This window comes from Phoenix dactylifera, chromosome 3 (assembly GCF_051530095.1).
Source record: "Phoenix dactylifera cultivar Ajwa chromosome 3, Ajwa_hap1_PhDact_Kaust_v1.1, whole genome shotgun sequence".
Classification (NCBI taxonomy): domain Eukaryota; kingdom Viridiplantae; phylum Streptophyta; class Magnoliopsida; order Arecales; family Arecaceae; genus Phoenix; species Phoenix dactylifera.
The window spans coordinates 38872842-38895560 of NC_143192.1; the positions used below are offsets into that span (position 1 = coordinate 38872842).

The 22719-nt window shown below is 38.3% G+C and overlaps 1 protein-coding gene across 3 annotated transcripts in view; it reads right to left on the minus strand.

Annotated features, from left to right (window-relative positions):
* Positions 1–20772, minus strand: part of LOC120109136 (uncharacterized) — a 106478-nt gene extending 85706 nt beyond the window's left edge. Inside the window, exons 1-3 of one of the 3 annotated variants that reach the window (XM_089929635.1) lie at positions 20473–20772; positions 13007–13118; positions 6981–7119 (exon numbers count right to left, since the gene is read on the minus strand). In XM_089929635.1, the coding sequence (XP_089785761.1) occupies positions 6981–7119; positions 13007–13118; positions 20473–20591 (370 nt within the window). In that variant the 5' untranslated portion in view covers positions 20592–20772. The remainder of the gene's footprint in view (positions 1–6980; positions 7120–13006; positions 13119–20472) is intronic. The other 2 variants (XM_089929634.1, XM_089929633.1) reach the window with 2 other exon arrangements.
* Between the last annotated feature and the right edge of the window lie 1947 nt (positions 20773–22719).

A 22719-nucleotide genomic window follows, 5' to 3' on the forward strand; every position in this document is an offset into this window, starting at 1 on the left:
TCATGTACCTGCACAACATACAAATCATGCTGAAGCCAATCATTACTTAGCATACTCCAACATAGAAAGACAAAGTTAGCGTGCCAAAATGCACCAAGTTAATTTTCTTAAAAACCATCAATCTAATATAATAGACTTTAATTAGTGCAGAGAAATGCTGTAACAACTATAGTTTAAATTTATTTGCACAAGACCAATTAATGTGAATCTATTTTAACTAATATAGAGCATGTGTATTTCATAGCTTCAAGCAATCCAACATATAACTAACATTATAGAAATATGTTTAGACACAAACAATATAACAGAGCTCCAAAACTCTGATAAGAGATATGAAATATTGTTACTCATTAAAACACAATGTAGTTGTGATACACATACTGCTAAGGTGCTGTTGTGGGAGCCTCATAAACTGCTAATGCAAGAAACTTCTATAGGATGAGCTTTGTTAATTCCATGCCTTGGATCCAACATAAATAATGATAGTTTGTTATTAACATGCCTACTCTAAAGGTTATGCCGATAAATTTTGAAAAAAAATAGATATTTTACCACTATATATATGGTTGTATCAAAATGCATCATCTTGATGCAGAAATATGAGCTAGCATGAATAATGGAAGTACACATCCTCACATCTTATAAATAACCTGTTGGCATGGTACAATTCATATGTACTTTTAAGTTATAATGCAGCATATGTTGAACCACCCCAAACTGGACGATTCATGCTCAAGGTATACCAAACCAAACTGGCCAGGAATCGACATGGCTCAAACAATCATGATGGTTTAGCTTGTTATAACTTAAAACCCCCCAACTTTGAACACTTGACTATGTTCAGATCTCTCACCCCTGTCGAACCCTAGTTGACACCATTCCCTCAATCGACATCAAGACTGACATCGATGCTGATGCCCTCAATCGATGCCAACGCCATCAACCCTGAATAAGACCAATGCCAATGCCATCCCCATCCAGGCATTCGAACGGGTACACCTCTCTCTCCCTCCCTCAGTCTCCTCCCTCACCCACCCTTTCCCCCTCACCCCCTTTCTCCCCTTTGTCTTCTCTATCTCTCCCCTAATTCTCCTCCTCGTAGGGCTAGGGTCAGGTTTCTCCCTCTCTCCTCCAATTCTCCCAATGCTTCTTACACCTTGGCTCGATATAGCACATACCAGTACCATATCAAACCAATAGCTAGCTGGTACGACATCCAATATTGGCTCGCCGAACATTGGACTATGATGTGAACACTAACTTTAATCCTTACTTATGATAGCGAGAGTTTCCTAAACCAAACTTTTGAATTAGTAAACTACAATAAGTACAGTTGCTTCACCTAAGTGGCCTTTCAAATAAATTACCTTAATTGAAGGTATAAATGATAGAACCCTCATCCAATATTTGATTCATTAGGGAATTATATTTTCAAAAAATTATATACAAAGATCATTGGAGATGGGAGATAATACCAAAGTTAAGTCAACGGTTTAGAATGTATGGAATGATTTTATCATGACCATTTGATTCCATGTGTCTCGAGCATCAAAGGGGCAACAAACAAGTCTATTGCCAAATTCTCCATCTATCTCCTCCTTTGGATTTTTGCTTTAGGCTTACAAAGTTGATTACTTGAAAACCTGCATAAGAGATACTACTACTACATATACAATTAAATGCATTTTGCTTCAATATATATCGTCACCATCATATATGCCCCTTAAGATATATTTGGTCATGAGCAGATCTCAAGTTCATCGTAGTAACCCATGATGCATATGTTTTAGCTCATATTCCTGCATTAAGTTCAAAGTTACGAAGATATATTGTGAGTGGCTCTTTATAACATGTTTGTTAGCAAGGATTAGTGAATGCTAAACCGAGTCGAACTGCTCGTACGGAGCCATAGCGATGCTAGCTTAGGACGGTACAGCTGCTCAAGTTAGTTCATATATAAAATGCCTTCCACCCCACCCATTCTATGGTTTGAGAGCCTCGAGGCCCTTTCTTATCCACTCGCTCCTCGGACTGCCTTTGAAGGTACCTATGCTGTCGGATGCCACTCGCTGACAATGTCGGCCGTCACTGGTAAGTCCCTCTGCTCCCTCTCTCTCTCTCTCACTCTATTAGGTTTAGGGTTATAATCATGGTATGTCGTACCGTACCAAACCGGACGATACCGAACGTACTGTACCATACCGGTACCGATATCGGTGGCGTACCGACACTCGGTACGCCAAAAAAATATGTACAATATTATATCGATACTATATTAGTGTGGCACCAGTACAGGGTCCGGTACCGAGACGGCAAACCTTAGTTATAGTCCCTCCTGCCCTCTCCTTCTCCCCCTCTCTCTCCTCCCTTCTCTCTCTGCCCCTCCCTCTCCCTATTTCAGTACACTTCAACATGGCACAGCCCATACTATACCATACCGATAGTTCACCAATACGGTTCACGATACCTGTTCACCAAACCTTGGCAAGGACACTTGCAACACATCTATTTTTTCTGCCCTCATGTTTATGCTCTTATACTTTTAGATATATTCATCTATTATTTAGCTTTCACGTCACCATTACACTATCTCATTTTATTCTACAGCATAAGATGATCATACAAGAAAGCTCAAGAAGCAAATATCCAAATTTAGTGGGCTATTTTGCAAATTTCATACTAATTTTATTATTCATTCACGAGTCCGCTAATTTTTTTCCTTTATTTTGCAGCACCATGTGCTACATCACTTATCCAATCCTAAAGATAACTTAACTAGTAGTGGTATCTGGACCTATGTCGCAATCCACTATAACACATTAAAAGTGTATCCACTAGTTAGTATGCAATGTTTGAAATATCAACTACCTAACATGTACAATCTATAAACCAAAGGTGGGTATTGCACATGCCAAGGTCTGCCAGACCGGTACCAAGGCTCATACTGGCCGGCGACAGTTCGGTACAGTACACATGCGTACCACTCCGATTAAGAGCACACTCAAGTACGGAGAGGGAAGAAAACAAGGAAGAGAGAGAGAGGAGGGAGGGAGAGGGAGAGAGAGGGGTCCATGTAGAGGAAGACAGGGAGAAGAAGAGGGAGGAAGAGAGAGAAGGAGAGAAAAGCCCTAACCTTAACGCTAATCTTAGGATAACTAGGGGGTGGGGAGAGAAGAAGGGGTGAATGAGCGACGGGGAGAGAGGGAAGAAGGAGAAAGAGGGAGGGGGGAACAAAGAGAGCAGTAGCTAAGTTTGGTCACGATCGAGGGGATCGAAGTCACCTTCAACAACGATTGAGGAGAGCGCAGTGTCACTATCACCGATGGAGCCTACGGTTGGGTAACATGGAGCTTCAAAACTCTAATTATGGAGGACCCAAGGGGATAGGGGGAGGAACGAGGAAGGAAGAGAGAGATGTCGAACAATCAAAGGGGTCAGGGAGGCTTGGAGGTTATTTAAGGGACATCGCAAGCCTTGTTAAATTTATAATACACAAACTCGACATGCCTTAAGGCCACTTTTGCAGAAACCTTTCTGACTATCTGAACCATCCTGATTCTTGACTAGTTCGATTTTGTATAGACCGAATCGTCCAATTCGGGATGGTTCAGTATGGACCAAACCGTCCAATTTCGATGGTTCGGCTAATATATACCATAACATGTAGTACATCAACATAAGGCATTAACCGATACACATTCACATGGACATTATGCACCTGTACAACTAATTTTGGCCTCCAAATTCATTATTTACATTTTTGTATGAATTATTTTCTTAATGCTCCATTTTTGTAAGTAATAAGGTAACATTAAGTGCATCCTTCTCTATATTTGCTGAGGTTTTTGAAGTGGTACAAGAAGTTGGTACCAATCAAGTTGATCAATTTGTATCAAGAAAAAACTAATATCAATAAATTTTCCTAAGATAAGTGCACATAATAAAAAGAAAGCAAATTGTATGATAACTGATGTCATTCCACAGAAGCATCATGTCTTCATGTTTTTAAAGATTTATTTATTTATTTACATAGACTGCTTAACAATAATAGAATACAAGAGTACATGCAAATAAGTAAAAGAATATTTATTTATATATCTAATAATCTAAGAGTCCATTAATCATATGAAAATAAAAATGTTTGATGGATTGAGTATTTTGCATTTATACACAACACTCAAGAAGTTTTCCGAGTATTTGGATTGACTTCGATCATGTGGCACCATGAATTTGGAGACAAGAGGGTTACCGAGTATTCATACCATAAGCTGACCTATACTAACATGGTCCTAGAATGGTACCAGTACAAGTACAGATTGGTATTGTGAACCTTATCATCAAGCATCATTCGAACCATTGGAGCTTGTTAGGTTTTTGAGTCTTACTTATAATTTTATCTTTTGTTTTAGTCCCTTTAGTCCATGTTCTACTCAGTCTAGTGTGAAAAAGATTGAATTTAAGTGATTAGTTTAGTCACATGCATAATTGTAGAGGCAAGACGGTGTCTTACGAATAAAAATAGGTGCAGAATATAGTTCATATCATTGTAGCAAGAACAAGAACACTAAGCACATGGCTATTTAAGGCTTCTCCTATTAGGGTTTTATGGAAAATCAGATCCAAGGCCCTCGGAAGTGAGAATCAAACCAGTTTCAGTCAGGTACGTTTCTTTATTCCATAAGTTTCTTCACTCTTTCTTTGCATCTTGTTTTCTATTTTTTTCTTTTCTACTATTCTTTCATTTTGCATGTAACAACCTAGGACCTCACCTGAAAAGACTAGCTGAATGGTTTTGTTTAGGTTCCTTGGCCCTGTATAAATACCCAATATCTCCCCAATGCATGAATAATGTGGGACTAAACATGCGCCTGTATGGGTCTTCACTTACTCCCTTAGAGTAAAGCCTAGCATTCTTGTCAGGACAATGGTCCAAATCCAATCACAAACATCATGATCAACCTGTGAGATCCACTAGTCACACATAAGCAATGAGCCGAGTCCGCTTTAATACTATTTGTAACGACCGAGGTTTTGTTTGGGTTTCTTAACCCTGTACAAGTACACAAGATCTCTCCAATGCACAACAAAAGATAGACTAAACACGCGTGCATGGGTCCTATACTGCAGTCTAGCACCACCTAATATAGGTGCTGTTAGCAGCCATCAAACAGGCCTTCCTAAAGGATCAAACTGGACTGCTGACAGGTTATCTCACCCAGCATGATTTCAGCCATGCAACAGCTTTTCTAATCCCCGACACAAGTCTTCACAGCCCAGCAATCTTCTAAATAAGTCCCATATTCTTTGTGTCCCTTAACACACCACAAGATCTGCTGTCAGTTCTTTTTTGCTAACTTTATGTTAGGCCTTCCTAAAGGATCAAACTGGACTGCTGACAGGTTATCTCACCCAGCATGATTTCAGCCATGCAACAGCTTTTCTAATCCCCGACACAAGTCTTCACAGCCCAGCAATCTTCTAAATAAGTCCCATATTCTTTGTGTCCCTTAACACACCACAAGATCTGCTGTCAGTTCTTTTTTGCTAACTTTATGTTTCAGATATGAAGATAATCAGAGCTGTAATCCACTTGTTGGTTTTTTCCTACTTCCAAACCCTAATCCTAAATTGCAAAGGTATCTTGAGCATCAATTTTGCTATCTGTTCACAAACATCTTGGATTCATTGACAATCTATAGTCCAGCATGGAGGAAAACGAACAAGGCAAATTCCTAATTGCGACTGCAGCAAATAAACTGCGCAAGATATATATCCCATCTCCTATGACTCAAAGAATTTAGTAACTCTCATTATCTCTGTTCTCAACAATTAGTTTTTTTTTCTTTTTTTTGTTCTTAGAGACTACAGACCGATGTTTGTTTCAGCATCTTGCATGCATGACAGCAGTTATATGTTTCATCTTGCATATATGTTATGTTTTGAATTAATCTTCTGAATCCATCAGTTTCATATTTTAATTTTCAGATTCAATAACTTGTCATCATATTCTATTTGGTACATCGAATGTCTTTTTAATGACCAGCACTGATGCAGGACAGCCCCAGCCCCCAGGGAACCCTAATATGCAATACCAACATAAACAATTAAGAAAATTTATTTTTTTTTCCTTAAACAAATTTCTAAATTTTTTCGTAGCTCCTTTTCAGATGATCAAACAGATTTAAATTAAGAAAATGATTTTATGTTAACTTTGACAATTAAGCTTTCAGTATCTTAATATATGCCTAATTAATGAAAAATTAAACAAGTCTAAAATTTAATTAAGCATCCTTATTCAAACTTAATTAGACATATAATCATTATAGCAGTCTGTACAATTTTTTGAATATTTTCAAGCAAAGAACCTTTAAAAGTTCATCCCAAGCAGTATCTTACTGCTTGGTTTGGCGAGGTTCAGGGCCAGTTCAGAACCAATATGCCCTGATATGGACCAAAAGGAATGGCACAAAGCCACAAACCCAGTTCAACATATGCAGGGGCATATTGGCCAGATAAATACAGTAAATACTGGCCAATACAAGGCCAAACACTTGGCTTTTCAATCCTTGTTAATCTAATGGTATAATGATACAAAGAAAAGAAAGCTTAAAACGAAAAAAAGACATGGAAACCAAAAAAACATGTGTCTATGTGTTAATAGTTTGGAGAAAAGCATGAAACCATATTATCTCAAGTTAACCCAAATGTCCCAGACAGCATAACCAGACAAGCAGATAAACATGTATGGAAAGAAATGGCAAACGTGCAACATGGAATAAGAATTCACTAATAGAGAAGTTTAATGGGCCTTACCTGCTTTAAGATTATACTGGATCAAAATAAGAAGACTATATATATGAAAAGGCAAAAGAAGCTTTTTTCCATAATCTTTGAACTAGAATAAGTCTTTCTCTTTTGTCAAAAAATATAAATCAAAAAACCGAAAGATATATTATGCTTCATGTTAGAAAAACTAATACCTTTTGTGCCAATTCCTGGATCAGCTAAATTTTGGCTCTCAGTAGCAAGGACTGATGGTGAAGAATTAATTCCAGCACCATTTTGAGCTCTTGTTTCCATTGTAAGCAATTTTGCAGAAATTCTCCTCAGATAATCATCCTGAAATATACAAAATAGGAAAAGTTGCTTACCATGGAAGTTTTTAGCTCATATTAACAGGAAAAAGGGGGGGAAAGGTAGGAATAAGCATGTGTTGGGCATGAATGAAGACACTGGAATGTAAATCGGCAATAAATGGACTTCGACCCAGGATGCTCATGTCTCTAGCAGAATTTTTTGTAGACTTGATAGCAGCATAGTACGCCATTCTAGTTAGTACCGGTGCAAATTGAGTGTACCATACCATACCGGTATTGCACTGTTACATTTTATGGGAAGCATACTCAGTGCCGATACGCTGAACTAACCCTCTTACCAAGCATATAAAAAATGTACCAATATATTACCGGTACAGGGTCTAGTACCAAGATGGTGAACCTTGGATAGCAGTGCGTAATATTATGACCTATTGCATCTATTCCCAAATTCCATGGTAGATATCTTTCACAGCCTGATACCACTGACCATGTTGCCCTTCTGGGAAGCTTACAGCATCCCTCAACTCTTGTCCCAAACGTAAGCCAATGTTTGGTTTGTAAGCAAGTAGAAGGCTACTAAGAGATCTCATAAAATCTGGACAGGAAAAGAAAACTGATTTTCCTGCCTCTTATAATGATCACACCAAGGTTGCAGTTGTAGATATTCAGGCACAACTTCCAGAGAAACTCATAAACCCTATTCTTGAACAGAAGAGAGTCAATTAAGGGTAAAAAGGCAATGCAATGGTTTCAGCGTGATGATCTTAATTCCAAGTTCTTTGATGCTTCTATTAATAGATGAAAAGCTATGACTAGATTGATAAAATATAATAATCGGATGGTTTAGTTTTTGAGAGGTAGATAGCATAAAATATGCAGCACTTGATTTTTTATCAAGTATTCAATGATTCAATCAAATTGATTACTCAACCTCGATTGATAAACTCACATTCAAAACAATCACTTCACCAGATTCTAACAGATGGGTTGTGCCAACGGATTCATTTGGAAATGTAAATAGGTGGTACTTCTATGCACAACTTGTTGATGAAAAATAATATATTTCATTAGTGGTTGAAGGACTGGATTCAATGATCAACCCACAAACACTAAATTAAGGAGAAGATTTCGAGTAAACTTAACTAAATATAAGTTCTAAAACCAAACATATGCAACACAACAGATCATTTAACACTCGAGGTTTGAACAATGGTATGGATCATGAATGATAGTAACATGTAACGCATCACTTAACATTCAGTGTAGATTAAAGCATAAATGAAACATGAAAGATCAGCACGGACGATTGTAAGGATAAACAAAAAATAAATGATAAATACCGAATATCAGATCATAGGCCATGCTTCCAATAGGCAACTCACCACCATTGATAAATCGATCAAAAAAGAAAACCAATTGGCGATCTGCAATCAGAGAAGTCCTGCATTGAGACTGGTCTGTGATCCTCAATATCAGAAGCCCCATCACCACAGAACATGGGGAGAGCCAATCAGAGGGGGGCCATGCTCCCCCCCTACCCGATTTCAAGTGATTTCCAGTACATGTATTACATACACAAGGTCTGCCAACCACCCTCATCATGAGATGTGCCCCCCAATCACCTCCAATATCTCACAGTGGTTAGACTGTTCCAATTTCCTCTCTCTCTATCACATTATTTTGAAAAGGTTAAATTAAAAAAAAAAATCATATTTTTAAAAAATTAAAATATTTCTATATTTTGGATTGGGTGTTGAGACAAATTTACAGGTGGATATTGGTGAAACTTCCAAACTACAGAGCCCTCTTGCTCCCTCCATTTCTCTTTAGCAGGGTTGTAATCAGGTCAAACTCTAGTTGGATCCATGCTGTATCCACATCCAAACTTGATAAAGAAAAATCAAGTTCGAATTCATGTTGGGATCCATCAATTTAGAAAGCTCAAAATTCGCATCAAGCTCAATCAATAATTGTATTTGATTTAGGATTGGAGCGCATGATTTTAGTTAGACAGCTAGCAAACGTCAACAATTCCCAAAATTACAAGGACTCCTCACAACAGTCCTCCATATATGGTGAATTTGTGGCAGATTGCAGTAGTAAAGGAGCACGACATGGGAAGTAAATGATTGGTTTTAAAAAAAAAACAATTACTTTGAGAATGTTTTTTAAGTTCCCATTGAAGTTAGATTTGATTGAAAGAGAATCAGAATATAAGTGCCACCTAGGTGTTGGGAACTGAAATGATGGTGTTGGAAAGTTATAGAGAGCTTGTTCGAGAAAAGTATAAATCCGAACATGGAGAAAAGGAATTAATGCAACCATATATACATTCATACGGTTATCGGGTCGTTGGATTTTGATGGGGGGCAAAATGGATCGTCCTGCTCACAACAATAGGACCACCTAATTTAGCCAAATAGACCCCAACAACGATTGAGCCGGACCTCGGTCCCGCTAAAAGCCAGTCCGACCTCGGGCTCTGTCAAAGGCTCAGTTGACCTCGGCCGGATCTCTCCGCTGCCACGACTTGCAGTAACCTCCTCTGATGTTTATAATGACGTCCCGACCAAGCTCGAGGCGCCCTTATATATTCGCCGACACGCCCCGACCGAGCTCGGAGCGCCCTTTATACTCATCGACGCGCCCCGATCGAGCTTGAGGTGCCCTTATATATTCGCTAACGCATCCCGACCAAGCTCGAGGCATCCTTATATTCGCCGATGCGCCCCGACCGAGCTCAGGGCGCCCTTTATGTTCGCCGACGCGCCCCGACCGATCTCGGGGCGCCCTTTATATGCACCAATGCGCTCCGACCGAGCTCGGGGCATCTTATCCATTAACGCGCCCCGACCCTCGAGCTCGAGGCGCTCTACTGGACGACCTCGGGACCGGAGAAGTGAGGCCGACCTCAGCAACCGCCAAGCCAACCTCTCTGAATATACGCTGTGGCCCCTCATCGAGCCCGGCCTCGCCCATGATAGCATCCTCGTGCGTGCCCACGCCCACCTACGTGGCCGTACATTACAACGTCACCGCGCCATGCTTGCTTGCTGGCTAACGACAGTGGACAATGCCATGCTGCTCCAGCCATACCCTGTCGCATCCGTCAATGCCTTATCGTTCACAGAAACGGCCTATGCCGTGCGCCTCAAGCAAGCTCTAGCTGCGCACCATCTGTCTAAAACCTATCTTCTCTCATGATGAGGACAGGTCATACCTCCGCCATCTGGACACCTCTACGGAGACTATATATAGGCCCATCAGGTAACACTAAGAGAACTTTTGGACCAACTAAGATCCACTCTAACTTGGGTGTCGAAGGGCCCTCACCGGAACCACCGGTGAGGCTTTGTGCAGGTATGCCGTCGCGCGGGAGGTGGCTCTCCTCATTCTCCGCCCCGGCCAGTAGCTCCCTCGACTCCCCCGACGTGGTCACCCTCGGGCCAAATTTGAACCACAACATATTTGAATATAGCTCAATAGTTACATCCAAGTTTGATCCAATAAGAAATTGGATCCTATATATGGAAATCGACTTCATTCCAATAAGGTTATAGAAAACTTAAATGGATCCATACCCCATTATTGTAAAATATTTAGATCGAGTTATTGGATTTTCAGATACCATTTATACACCTACTCTCTAGGATCATGTGCCTCTCTCTCTTCTTTCTCTTTATACACACTAGCCAAAGATGTTAAGCAGCTCTCTCTCTCTCTCTCTCTCTCGCTCACACACACACACGCACACAAACGCTCTCTCTTGGACACAAGGTGTGACTTTAGATAAACCCGGGCTCCATGACTTCATTGCATTGATAAGACTTCGAGGGAACACATGGCATTGCTTTGAAGCAAGACTTAGAAAAAAGGGACCATAAGTCCATATATGCTGGTGATTCCATTTCTACAAACTAATGTGCTTCAATTAAATATTTATTTTAAGTGTGTTTTGTTTCCAAACTATCCCTATTGGATTTTTATGCCTTATGCCCGAATTCCTAGTTTCTAGTATGATATCAATTCTATTAAACTATCTCTATTAGTGTTGCTTCTGTTTTTTTTTTTAATTTATAAGATCTTCTCCCAAAAGGAACCTGAAGCTAGGTTTCTTATCTTCTCTAAAACGCTTTGTTTGATTTTTCGTTTTGTTGAAGCATTTCTCAGATATTGTTACCAAGCACATTTTTTCTAGGAAGTACTTTTCTTCAAAAAGTTGCAAAAGTACAATTCTTAAGCTACACCAAACATTACCCGAAAAAAGTATAACTTTTATCCCCCTTCAACCAAATACATTCCTATGGGACTTACATTCTGCTGATGTCTATCAAGCGGAAAAGAAAATAAAAGGCTAAACACCATGGTGTGCCCACATAGCAGCCGGCTAAATGAAACATCCCACACATCACCTCGAGATATGAGGTCCCACTGGAGTCTTTTACTTAATTATTCTATATTTTCTTTTCTTTTCTGCTGTAAGTTTTCAAGAAATGATACAAACTGGCTTGTTTTGGAAAGTTCAAATATGTCTGAAAGTTATAATGAAGCTTGGAGTAGGAAGAAGGTGGTTTGTAAAAGGTCATTCTTCTTCCTGTCATCATATTATTTTTTTTACGAAAAGAGCTCCCATCATAAAGACCTTCTTGAAAAATGTCATTCTTTTTCAAGAAGGTCATTCTTTTTTAGCTGCTGATGTCTATGCATTACCTCATAGAGACCTTCTCGATCTAAATAGTAGAGAACAAAGTTTTAGTTTCCTCCTTGCCTTTCATTGTTGTTAAAAACATAATATGCTGTATCGTACCACACTGGACAGTATCGGCATGCCGTACAGTGCCATACCAGTCCGATACTGGAACCGGTGGCGTACCGACACTCGGTACATCAGACGTACCGCTTACGATACCATACTGACACTATGACAATGTGGCACCGGTATGGGGTCCGGTACTAGTATAGCGAATCTTACTTAAAAACGCCTATACTGGTGAGGCCAAAGTCACCAAACCTTCATTGCTGGAGTCAATCGATTGTAGTTTTATGCTAGAGCTCATTCAAAAAAGAGCTCCCCTCACTATTTATTTGATCTTTCAAGGTTGAAAGTTTTAATCCAGAGAAGAACACCATCAAGAGCAGTAGCAATGCAAGTGTTCTTTTTTGCAAGCACAGCATCCCCTGGGTGTGAGGACTCAATTAGAACAGAAAGTTTGCATACAAGATCCCCTAATTTACATGTATGCTGAAATTTGAAGTCAAATTACAACTACCTTCAATTGAAGGAGAAAGCAGAAACCTGGGTACCAAATTCTCTTTTTCTAGAATTTAAATTTGAAATTGACGTAAGGAGATAGTATTCAGTGAAATTTAGATTTCAATGCTCCAGAAAGGGTTTTTCTCATGGGATATTTCCATAAAATATGGCTAGTCTCCCTGCTTGCTATTTTGCTGCAACAGCATCATACTTACCCCTAAAACCAATATAATGTTTTCCACAGCAGGACTGCTCACTGATGTGTTCAACTCAAACAAAGTTCTTAGAGATCAAAGAATGGAAAATAGTAACCTTGAAGGGGTTTCAAACATGACTCCAATGCCTTACAGTTTATCCTAGTAGAGATTGCCTGATTCGTCAAACTATTTAGACAAAGATCATATATCTTTTCAACCTTTGTCTAAGCTTTCTTAGTTAATCAGTCACCTTAACATGAGCATTTGTCATGCATATTGTACGTACAAAATTATCAGCAAACCCTGCCAGATTTTATGCATGGAATCTAATTTTCCATAAGAACTAAATAACAAGCAGGAACGGTAAATCAGGTAATGGTTTTGGATATGTCTTTACCTGGCCACTTTATCTTGCAACAAAAAGCAAAGAAAGATTGAAGAAAAGCAAATGAACAAACCTGGCTAGTAGCTGCAGCGTAAACCTTTTGCTCAAATCGAACAGCAAGTTTCTGAAAATCACTTAGACCCTCAGAAGCACCTGGTGGGAAGTGTTTCTTTAGAGAGCTGATTCTGTGCATTTAAAGAAAAAATAGAATTAATTGATCAAAACATTATGCAGAAGCTACAGGTGGCTGAAAAAATTATCAACAAAAATTAATGAAGAAAATTTTAATCTGTAAAAAGGACATGATGAACATCAGAAAATATTGAAGAAAATTGATTTTATACTGATCTAACAGTCAGGAAAAGTGACATAATGTCTTCTAAAGAGTATAGCATTCCTACTTTCCTAGTATATTGGCGTGGAAAATCTGCACAGGGGAAAAAGAAAAAAATACAAGTAATTACGCATCCTTGTGAGTGTAAACATATTGACCTAAATCACCAGATCAACATGTTTATACTAGTTGCTTGCAGCTACCCTGGAATCTGGACCAATATGTAAAATGCATTCAATATCGAAACTTGCTGATAAAGGAAAACAATAAAACAAACTGTGTCATCTTTTAGCAGTATCATAAATCAAAGAAGTAGCAACACTTAACCATAAGCAACACGTATTCAAGCAACTGCCTATACTAGTGAGATGTCTATTACCTTATATATGTGATAACCAAAAAGCCTTACCACATATAAGCAGGGTCAGGCCTTATGCATTCTTCACCCTTCAAATGTTAGAATGAAAAACCATAGGGAGAAAAACAATGTATAATCTTCCTCCCAATTTTCTCAGGCTTCACATTGACAAACAAACAACCAGAAGTTATCATCATAGTGATTCCACAAATTTTAATTGCATATAACTACAATACAGAGCTTGAGTTCTTGGTTTCAGTTTCAACTAGACCAAATGAGTTCCAGCTTGAACAATTTTCAATTGAAAATTACTGAAACATAGAATGGTCAATTAGAACAAGAAAAGATGTCAGATGGACAAATAATAAAAATAAGTAAGCTAGATATCATCATAACGCATATTCTATTTATCAGGAACTTTGGGTGTATTTTTTCAGTAGCTTCAAGCATAAACATATGTAAGATGTCAAATAAAAGATTCCCCTTAAAGTGTAAGTTTATTATTTGATCACATATTGACTCATCAACAATGAAATGCCTAAGTTTCACCATAAATGGGCATATGTCAAAAAGTTTACGTAAATCTGTATCTCCTTGCAATGTAATAATGCAGTGCTCCCATATCTTCTGAAAACTGCTTCTGAACATTTAAAAGATGAGAGCAAAAATTTGGCATACGTACTTCATATACAGCATACACTATGGATTTGGCCCCGTCATTTTCTGCCAAAACTGCAAAACTAGCCTCAATTCAGTTCAGTTTTGGAGTTTTGAAAAAGAATCCCAGTCGTTCTGTATTATCTTAGAAAGTGATATACCTCATTCTATAACACTGTAGCTCATAAACAGTGACATGCTTCATCCTGAGCTGGTCCTAGATTCACCAGAAGTTCACCCTAACATCCTCATCTCTAGTGCATTTTCATATGCCTAAACCTTATTTGATGCCCATCAATCTAAAAAATACAACATAATCCGCATCATGCTATATTTATATCATCTTTGATGGGAATTAAAATAGGGTTAGACCAGACATGGATGTCGCTTCTGAGAAAATCGACTTATCGACAGGTAGGAGATTCTGATCAATTTCACAGATGAAGGTAGCAACAATTTCTCTAGCTTAATGACCAAATCACAGATAACATGAAGATCCACTTTGCTATAGACGAAAGAAGAGAGAAAAAAAATTAAATTCGTTTTCTCATCTTCAAAAACTACAACACTATAACAGAATTCTCCATGAATATTCAATGTGAGATCCATGACCTTTCCTAATTAGGGTATGGATCATGATATATCGAAGCCTCCCTTATCCCTGTACAATTGTAAATATAATGATCCTGAATTCATAAACTTGACAAAAGAAAGGAAAGAGGGGGCAGTCTATCCAAGACACTCTTCCTATAAAGACAGATCAATGGGCTCCAAGTGCATTGAGGAATACATGTGACATCTTAACACTAGTATAGATATAATCATATAATCCTAATTGTTAGAGCATCAAAAGAATTAAATGATAAGTATTTATAATCATGGAGTACTTTTTTACTTGCTTGTTCCTTAAACTCTCTTTCATGAGACAACCACACCATACACCTTTTGCCTAAAACTTCTGCACAGTTTGTGCATGGTACACTGTGTCGATCGGTACTAATGCATACCTACTGTACCATACCATACCAGTACCAACTAATATATAGTATGGGGGCCATACCGAGTTTCGGTACGCTAAACCAACCGCCATAATAGGCGCACCAGCATTGTACTAGGATGGTACCAGTACGGAGAGCGAACCTTCTATTTTTACAGTGTTGTGTCCCACAAGATACTTGATACGCCAAACTAACCCTCATATCAAGTGTACCGATACTATATTAGGATGGTATTAATATGGGGTTCGATACCATGACGGCTAACCTTGCTTCTATCTTTACAATGTTGCATCCCACAAGATACCAATCCACTATCCTGCAAAGTTACAACCTGGATTCCAACTGAAATCTCACCCATTCTCCTAAGCAAGAGTCAGTAAGGATTCTCCATTGCACATAAACTCCGCCTCACTGTAGCGCAAATTAAGAACAACCTCTCAACGCTTTTCAGAATGTCATAATAGAATACCTTTCTGCACACCATGAGTGGCTATTGGACCCTCTGCTACAAGGCAAATTAGATCATTTTGAGCACAAAGTGCTAAACTAGCACATAAGTGCATGATCATCCTATCTTCTATCGTAAGAACACAACAAGAGGTGTGGTTATTTTTAGCTAGGTGGACAAATTTTTTTTTTTTGGTAACAACGACATTTCATATGGCTCTAATGTGGGTACAGCCAGCCAAGTCTAGAGAAAGTAAATAATACAAAAAAGAGGGTATATCTACTGCAGTTGTCTAGATGAACTCTTTGGAGTTCCGGACAACAAATGAGGCAACTCAGTCTGCTGCTCTGTTCGCCTCCTGAAACACATATACTGCCTGAAAGGATCCCCACTCCTAGACCAGTCTGCGGGTCTCGCGGATCAATGGGTGACCATCCCCATATCTATCCGCTCTTCGTACCCAATCAATCACCGTGGATGAGTCTCCCTTGAGGCACACACAATCGGCACCAGGTACACGCTTCGCATAAGAGATACCCTCCCAGGCTACAGTTATATATATCCATGGCAACCACATATATATATCCATATCTTTCAGCTTGCAGACATGTGACATATTCTTACACATATATATATCCATGGCAACCACAAATGTCCAAGTAAAATTGCATGGCATAACTAAGAAGTACTTCATGTAACTACCAGACTAGCATCTAAATCATGGATGGCATGATGATATCAGATATCAAGCAAGTTTTAGGCATACAATCTAGGATATCAAGATCACTCTAGTGAAAAGATCATGCAATAAAACTTATTAGGTTGCTCTACAGGTCATGGAAAAGCTTAATAGGTGGTTATTCAGTCAAAATTTAAAAGAAGGTCCTCAACCACAAGGCTCCCACCACTGTGGAATTTGGGGAGGTTCAGATGCATATAACCTTAGCCCTATGTGCTGAGAGGCTATTTCCATGTTTTGAACCCATGACACCCAAGTCATAGTGCAGCAACCTTACCATTGCACCAATACCCGCCCTCTAGGTGGTTGTTAGTCAAAAAGCCATAAATAAGTCATGTTTCTCCAGCTTGAAACCACATCAAAAAATTTTCCAAGTTGTATATAAGATGGTTCAGTAATAGCTTAGCAACAGCAACCTAAGCATTTGTTGCTTCTAACGTATAGAGGTATGTGAGACATTTGATAGGTCATAACAAGAATGTCATACTCATGAGATCATCATGAAGTAATATCTTAAAGACTTGATTTAATTAACAAGCCAATAAAATATAATCATTGATGGAGCGAGTAAGAAAATTCGATGAGGTATCCATACCAGCCAGCACGTTTACATAAACACAATAGTTTTGTAGGAGATGTTAGCATATGATATATTCTCTTCAATTAACCTACGATGTTGATACAGTGCCCATTTCATCTACTATTTTAAACATATAAAAATACAAACAATCACAACATGTGTGATAAAAATTACAGGGAAAGATACAACCATTTTCAAACTAATTTACCTATTCGAATAGTTGTATGCATAATAATGGTACTCCGGAAAGCTCTTATAATAGACATATTATGGGAAGGTCATTGGTTAAAACTTATCTAGACTTTTAACATCTTGCCTAATACAGAATGATGTTTGTTTGTCATTATCATAACCAATTTGTAAATCAAAATTCCATATCCTCTATAAGATAGAACTGACCATCTATAGTAGTGGCTACACAAGATGGTGGACTTATGAATTGCGTTGTATAAACATGCACTTAAGTGTACACATCAACATGTAACAACATAAATGGATATAGCACCTTTCAAGAAGAAAGTGCAATATAGGTAGAAATTTTAACCTTAGCAGCATGTGGTCTCCAAATGTCCAGCATGTAGATAGGAGTAGAGCCAGGGGACATGGTGGGAGAGGGGCATGGCACCCCAAAATTTTGGGGTTCCTTTTGATTCCCTTATGGTAAGTACAAGTGCAAATATTGGTGTTGGCCCCACTCCACTCATAAAATTGGTGAAAATTTGTTATCCCACTACCATGAGAAAATTGGCCCCTCCTAGTTACTCTATCTTCTCTCATCCTTATGTCATAATTAATTTTAATTAGAAAAACCATGCAATAAATCTCCATCGAACCCTCCTAAAAACTTTGTAGTCTATAATATATTAATCCATACCCTCTTTTTTCTCTGTAATCAAATAAAGGAAGAAAAAGATATCTTTGCCAGTATTTCACATCTCCACAACTCCATCCAAACCAATTGCCCTCTTTTAGCTCCTCTCTGTATAAATGTCTATCTCTATATCAACTAATTTTTAAAAAAAAACTGTTTAAAGCTAGACAAGACAGAAGTTCAAATGGCACGAGAGAGCAGAAAACGAAATCTATCCCAAGTGGGAAGGCAGTGAGGGTGAGGAAGAGGCCTTTCCCTTGACTGCTTCAATGTTGTCGAGCCGGAATTGGTACTGAAAGACGATCCTATTTGGCTTTCTTATTTTCATGCCTATTCAGTGGCCAAGATGATCCCCTCGCAAGAAGTATAATGTTTCATTTTTTCCTTAAACTTATTTGGTCATAACAAATGACTGTTTTTTTTCTTGCTCAGTTATTTATTTCCATCAAATGTATCGTTCTTTTATGATTATTTGTTTAAGGGCTCTTTGGATGCTTCAATAAATAATCCATGGATTGTTCCTCTACAAGGCTACCATTAAGTACTAATTATTTCATGGGAAGGAAGAATCTTTTCTAATATGGAAAGTTAAGATTACAAAACTCAAGAAAAATTATGACAGTGGAAACCGCCTTTTAAATGGAATCCGGTATTCTATATTTTCTGGATTACAATCTCCGAAGACCAAGGAAGGGCTCTTCCTCATTGATTTTCTTCTCTCCAATCACTATCCATTCCCTTATCTTCAGCTAAATGGAGAACTTATCCTAGAACATCCTATGCCTGCACTTCCAAACAGAGCTTAATTCTTCTCTTCTTCCATGTACTGGTGTCTAATAATAATTGTTTGATTGTGAAGAATGTTTGCTTCGATTAGGATCATAATCTTAGAGAGAGCACTTTAAATAGATTTTGCTTTGCTGTTGATTAATGATGTAATCTGTTAGCAAATAGACAAAGCTTTGTTTGTACTTTATCACATTAAAAAATAAATAATATGATCATTAAAATTTCACAATTTGAAAAAATACTTTATATAAATATGGTAAGATTTTACTCCAAATCATCGCAAATTCAATTCTTTTTCTAGCATCTATGAACTTACTTGTTCTTCTTAAATCCATGATTTTTTTAATACTGCACTATGGAATTGGGCCTAAATCATCATGATTTGAATATCATATGAATACTAAAATAGATGTGTCAAAGCATTATTATTAGTAGACATGGCAGGAACTGACAATCTAACCTTGCCTCCTTCCCCGAGGCAAAATCTTGGCTTTCCCCCAGTATATGACAAAGCAAGTTTTTCAAAGAAGATTTGCCTATGTGCTTCTTGAAAAGGATTATTAAATAAACAGAAGTAATACAGAATTTACTCTAGAATCCTAACATGGATCCCTTCAAGAGTATAACCTTGTCCACAGGGTTCTAAAATAGGGTCTTTCATATAGCTTAAATAGGGTCTTTCACATCCCTTATCCTTCTTTAATTTTTCTACTGACATTTTATGCATTTGATGAACCTATACATGCAGCTGTTATCATAAACAGCACAAAACAACTTCTCATAACAAAGGGAAAAGGGACAGGTCAAATTGATAACTCGTGGTTGATTTTCAGAACCATCCACTTTGCCATGAGCGTTGCCGTTAAGTTTTTGAACAAAGTGCGAGCGGCTCCCGCACCGAGGCGGGTTCGTAGGTCTCGGAGTCTCGGTTTTATAGAATCGGAGCAAGCACCAACAAAGAATAGGTTGAATGAACCGGACACCGTACCTCACCCGAAATCCCGCTGCAAAAAAAAAGGAAAGCACCTGCAGCGTACAAGCGGAGGAGTTTTTAGGTAGTCTTTCCCTATTTCCGAGCTTGGTTGGTTAGCTCCTTTCGTACTTGTATTGTATTTGCTTTTCGTTGACTAGCAGAATCAACGCTTGAGCCTACCTTCGCACACCTCCGTTACTCTTTAGGAGGCATCCGCCCCAGATAAACTACCCACCTCGCAGTGTCCCACCCACCCACCCCCCCCCCCCCCCGAATGATCGGTGTGGCGGTTAGGCATCCTTAGACGAAAGAGTGGTCTTTCAGGATTGGTCGTTGTGTGTCACCACCTCCCATTGACAAGGGTTTAAGAATACTGGAAGCAAACACAAAGATGGCGAAAAACAAGTCTTCGCCTTTCGCTGAAAAGCCCTAATGGGTCTTCTTCTTTTTTTTTCGTTTTTTTCCATGTCCATGCTCTACTTCAACACTATCTGCCCACCCCTCGAAAAATAAACCATATTATCCCAGACCACCCTCACCAAAACCACAACAGAATCAATGTCACAATTTCATTCATAAGGGCGCCACTAATCAATCAAAAAAAAAATTAGAAACAGGAAGACAAACCACAAATAAAAGGAATCAAGGACCGAATTATGGAAAGAAGAAGGGAGGGGCAAAAAAGATTTCGAGATCAACATTAAACCATCCATCATAAATCCCTAGCAGGGAAACAAATAAATCGAAAGATAAATATCGAAACCAAAGGAAGAGACAGGAGGTTTCGCTCACATCTTGCCGACGACCCTCTGCCGCGACTCGGCGTTGAGGTCGGACCTCCAGTCGGCGGGGCGAGCGTCCGCGCGGGCGGAGCCCTCCACCCTGGAAGGATTCCGAGTGCTCCCTTCCATGGGAGTGAACCGGGGTTGAAAGAAGCTCTCAGTCGGGAGAAGTAGAGAAAGGAGAAGCGAAAGCCCCTCTCCCTCTCTCAACGAGTTTGGAAGACGGACGAGACGAGGGGGTGTCCTATTTATAGGAGGAGAGCAGGACGGCGGTTTTAAAATTTGGGCGTGGGGAAACGCGTTTTGGGACCAAGGAAAGGACGCCCTAGTAGGGATTGGGGAACCGTGAGAATCATGTGTGATGGAGTCCGGGTCACGCGCGCATTCAGCACACGAAAGTTGTGAGTCTAAAATTTAAGCGAAGTCCCTCTCTGATAATTTTATTATTTTTAGGCCACCTTATGTTGCTTGCGATGCCTAAGTGACGTGAAATAAAAGATCTGTAATTGTTAGGGCTGTTCTATCTGAATATTGCCATTATTGTGCACTTATTTTCCATTATAATGGCCAACAATGCATGTTAAACTGCTACTAATGTCATAGTGGAAAATTTTAGGTGGGCACTCACTTTAATACTAGAGAGTTTAATACCTTGGTAGTGTCTTGTCATGAATACTTTGTAGTCAAGCGAAATTTGTTAGTTATCCTGGAGAATATGTGAAATGCAAGATTTTTTTTTCTACCAATATCTCATTTTGCATCAATATTAGAGTCCCACCAATACGATATAGCCAATGTATATATAATTATATTTTCTATAAGTTTTATTAAATAAATTGTTTAATTAATGAAACTCAAAAGTAATGTTTAAAACTAGTTGATAATCTTAAGTTACCTTTTATTTTGGTTGTCATTTAATAACTCGATCCCAAGTTAGATCTCCGAGAATTTGGGCTTCCCCGAAACTTTCTGACATATCGGCAGAGATAGATTAAAATCTCGATGTATCTTAAAATCTCGATGCATTTTAGTCTCAGACACTCACTCGGATGATGAATATCATAGGATCTAAGAATCTTAGTGAAATGTGAAACTCGTAACAAGTCCTTGGCTAGTTATTTAATTACATTCGCTCTTTGTTTTTAATCTTGACTTTGTAGTCTTTTGAAGTGGAAAATTAAGATTTTTTGACTCTTTTTTGTGCTAAGAATCTTTAATTTCCGAAACTGCTCCAAGTTTATTTCGATAATAAAAGGAGATCATTATCTAGCCAATGTGCACTTAAGTTCCATTAAGACAGTAGGTAGCACTCCGCATGGCTTCTAGCATCATCTGTCTTAATAAAGTTTGAAGTAGGCTTGACATTGTCCAAGAAACGTGTGAAATGAAAACAAAGTCCTTGACTAACACTTCAATTATATTTTGGGCCACTTTATTTTATTCCATATTGAGATCTGCAAATGATTTGCGTTCTCTATATGAGATATGGAACTACAATGGTTTCAAACCTAGTTAAATGTTGCTATTAATGCGTTTCAGGGCCCGCCATGAATTCCCTTTATATGTTCCTATTTTTGCTCCTCCATTCCTGCTATTGTGTCCAAAATAGTTTGTTAATTCAGATCCTATAATTTCCCACTCCAACTTTCCATAAGAATATTTGCCTTTTTGTCAGAATGCTCATTTTAATTTCATTCCGTAAGATCAACACACATGAACAACCCTATAACACATTGTTCTCATAGATAAATATAGTCATTTTAAGCAACAAAGTTCTTCCTAAATTTCACTTTTTGATTTTCCCTATAGATGGATTAACACAAATTAGCAACCAATCAAATTTCATTCTTTCCATGGATACTTAGGAAGATTTTTCAATGAGAAATAGATAACAATCATTGGAACTTCAGAGCTTGGAAAACTCATGCTTTAACAATCACATTTTGTTACTCCGACTAATTTAATCTAGAACATGTTTTGCGGGTAAGCCTAATTCCAATTCTTCCGAGGCATTTGCACAGCAAAAACTTTTGAATTTGGTAGAACTGAGAAGAGCACTTTATATCTGTTATATTAGATATGATAAAATATATTAGTATATCAAATGGATTCCATAAGATTTATTGTCGATATCATATTCATACAACATATTGATATTTTATTAAAAATAGATGCAAAGTTATCTTGTAGATATTAGACAGTTTGATTCTTGTATTTTGATCCTATTCTCAAATTTGTTATGAGTTGAAATTGTTGT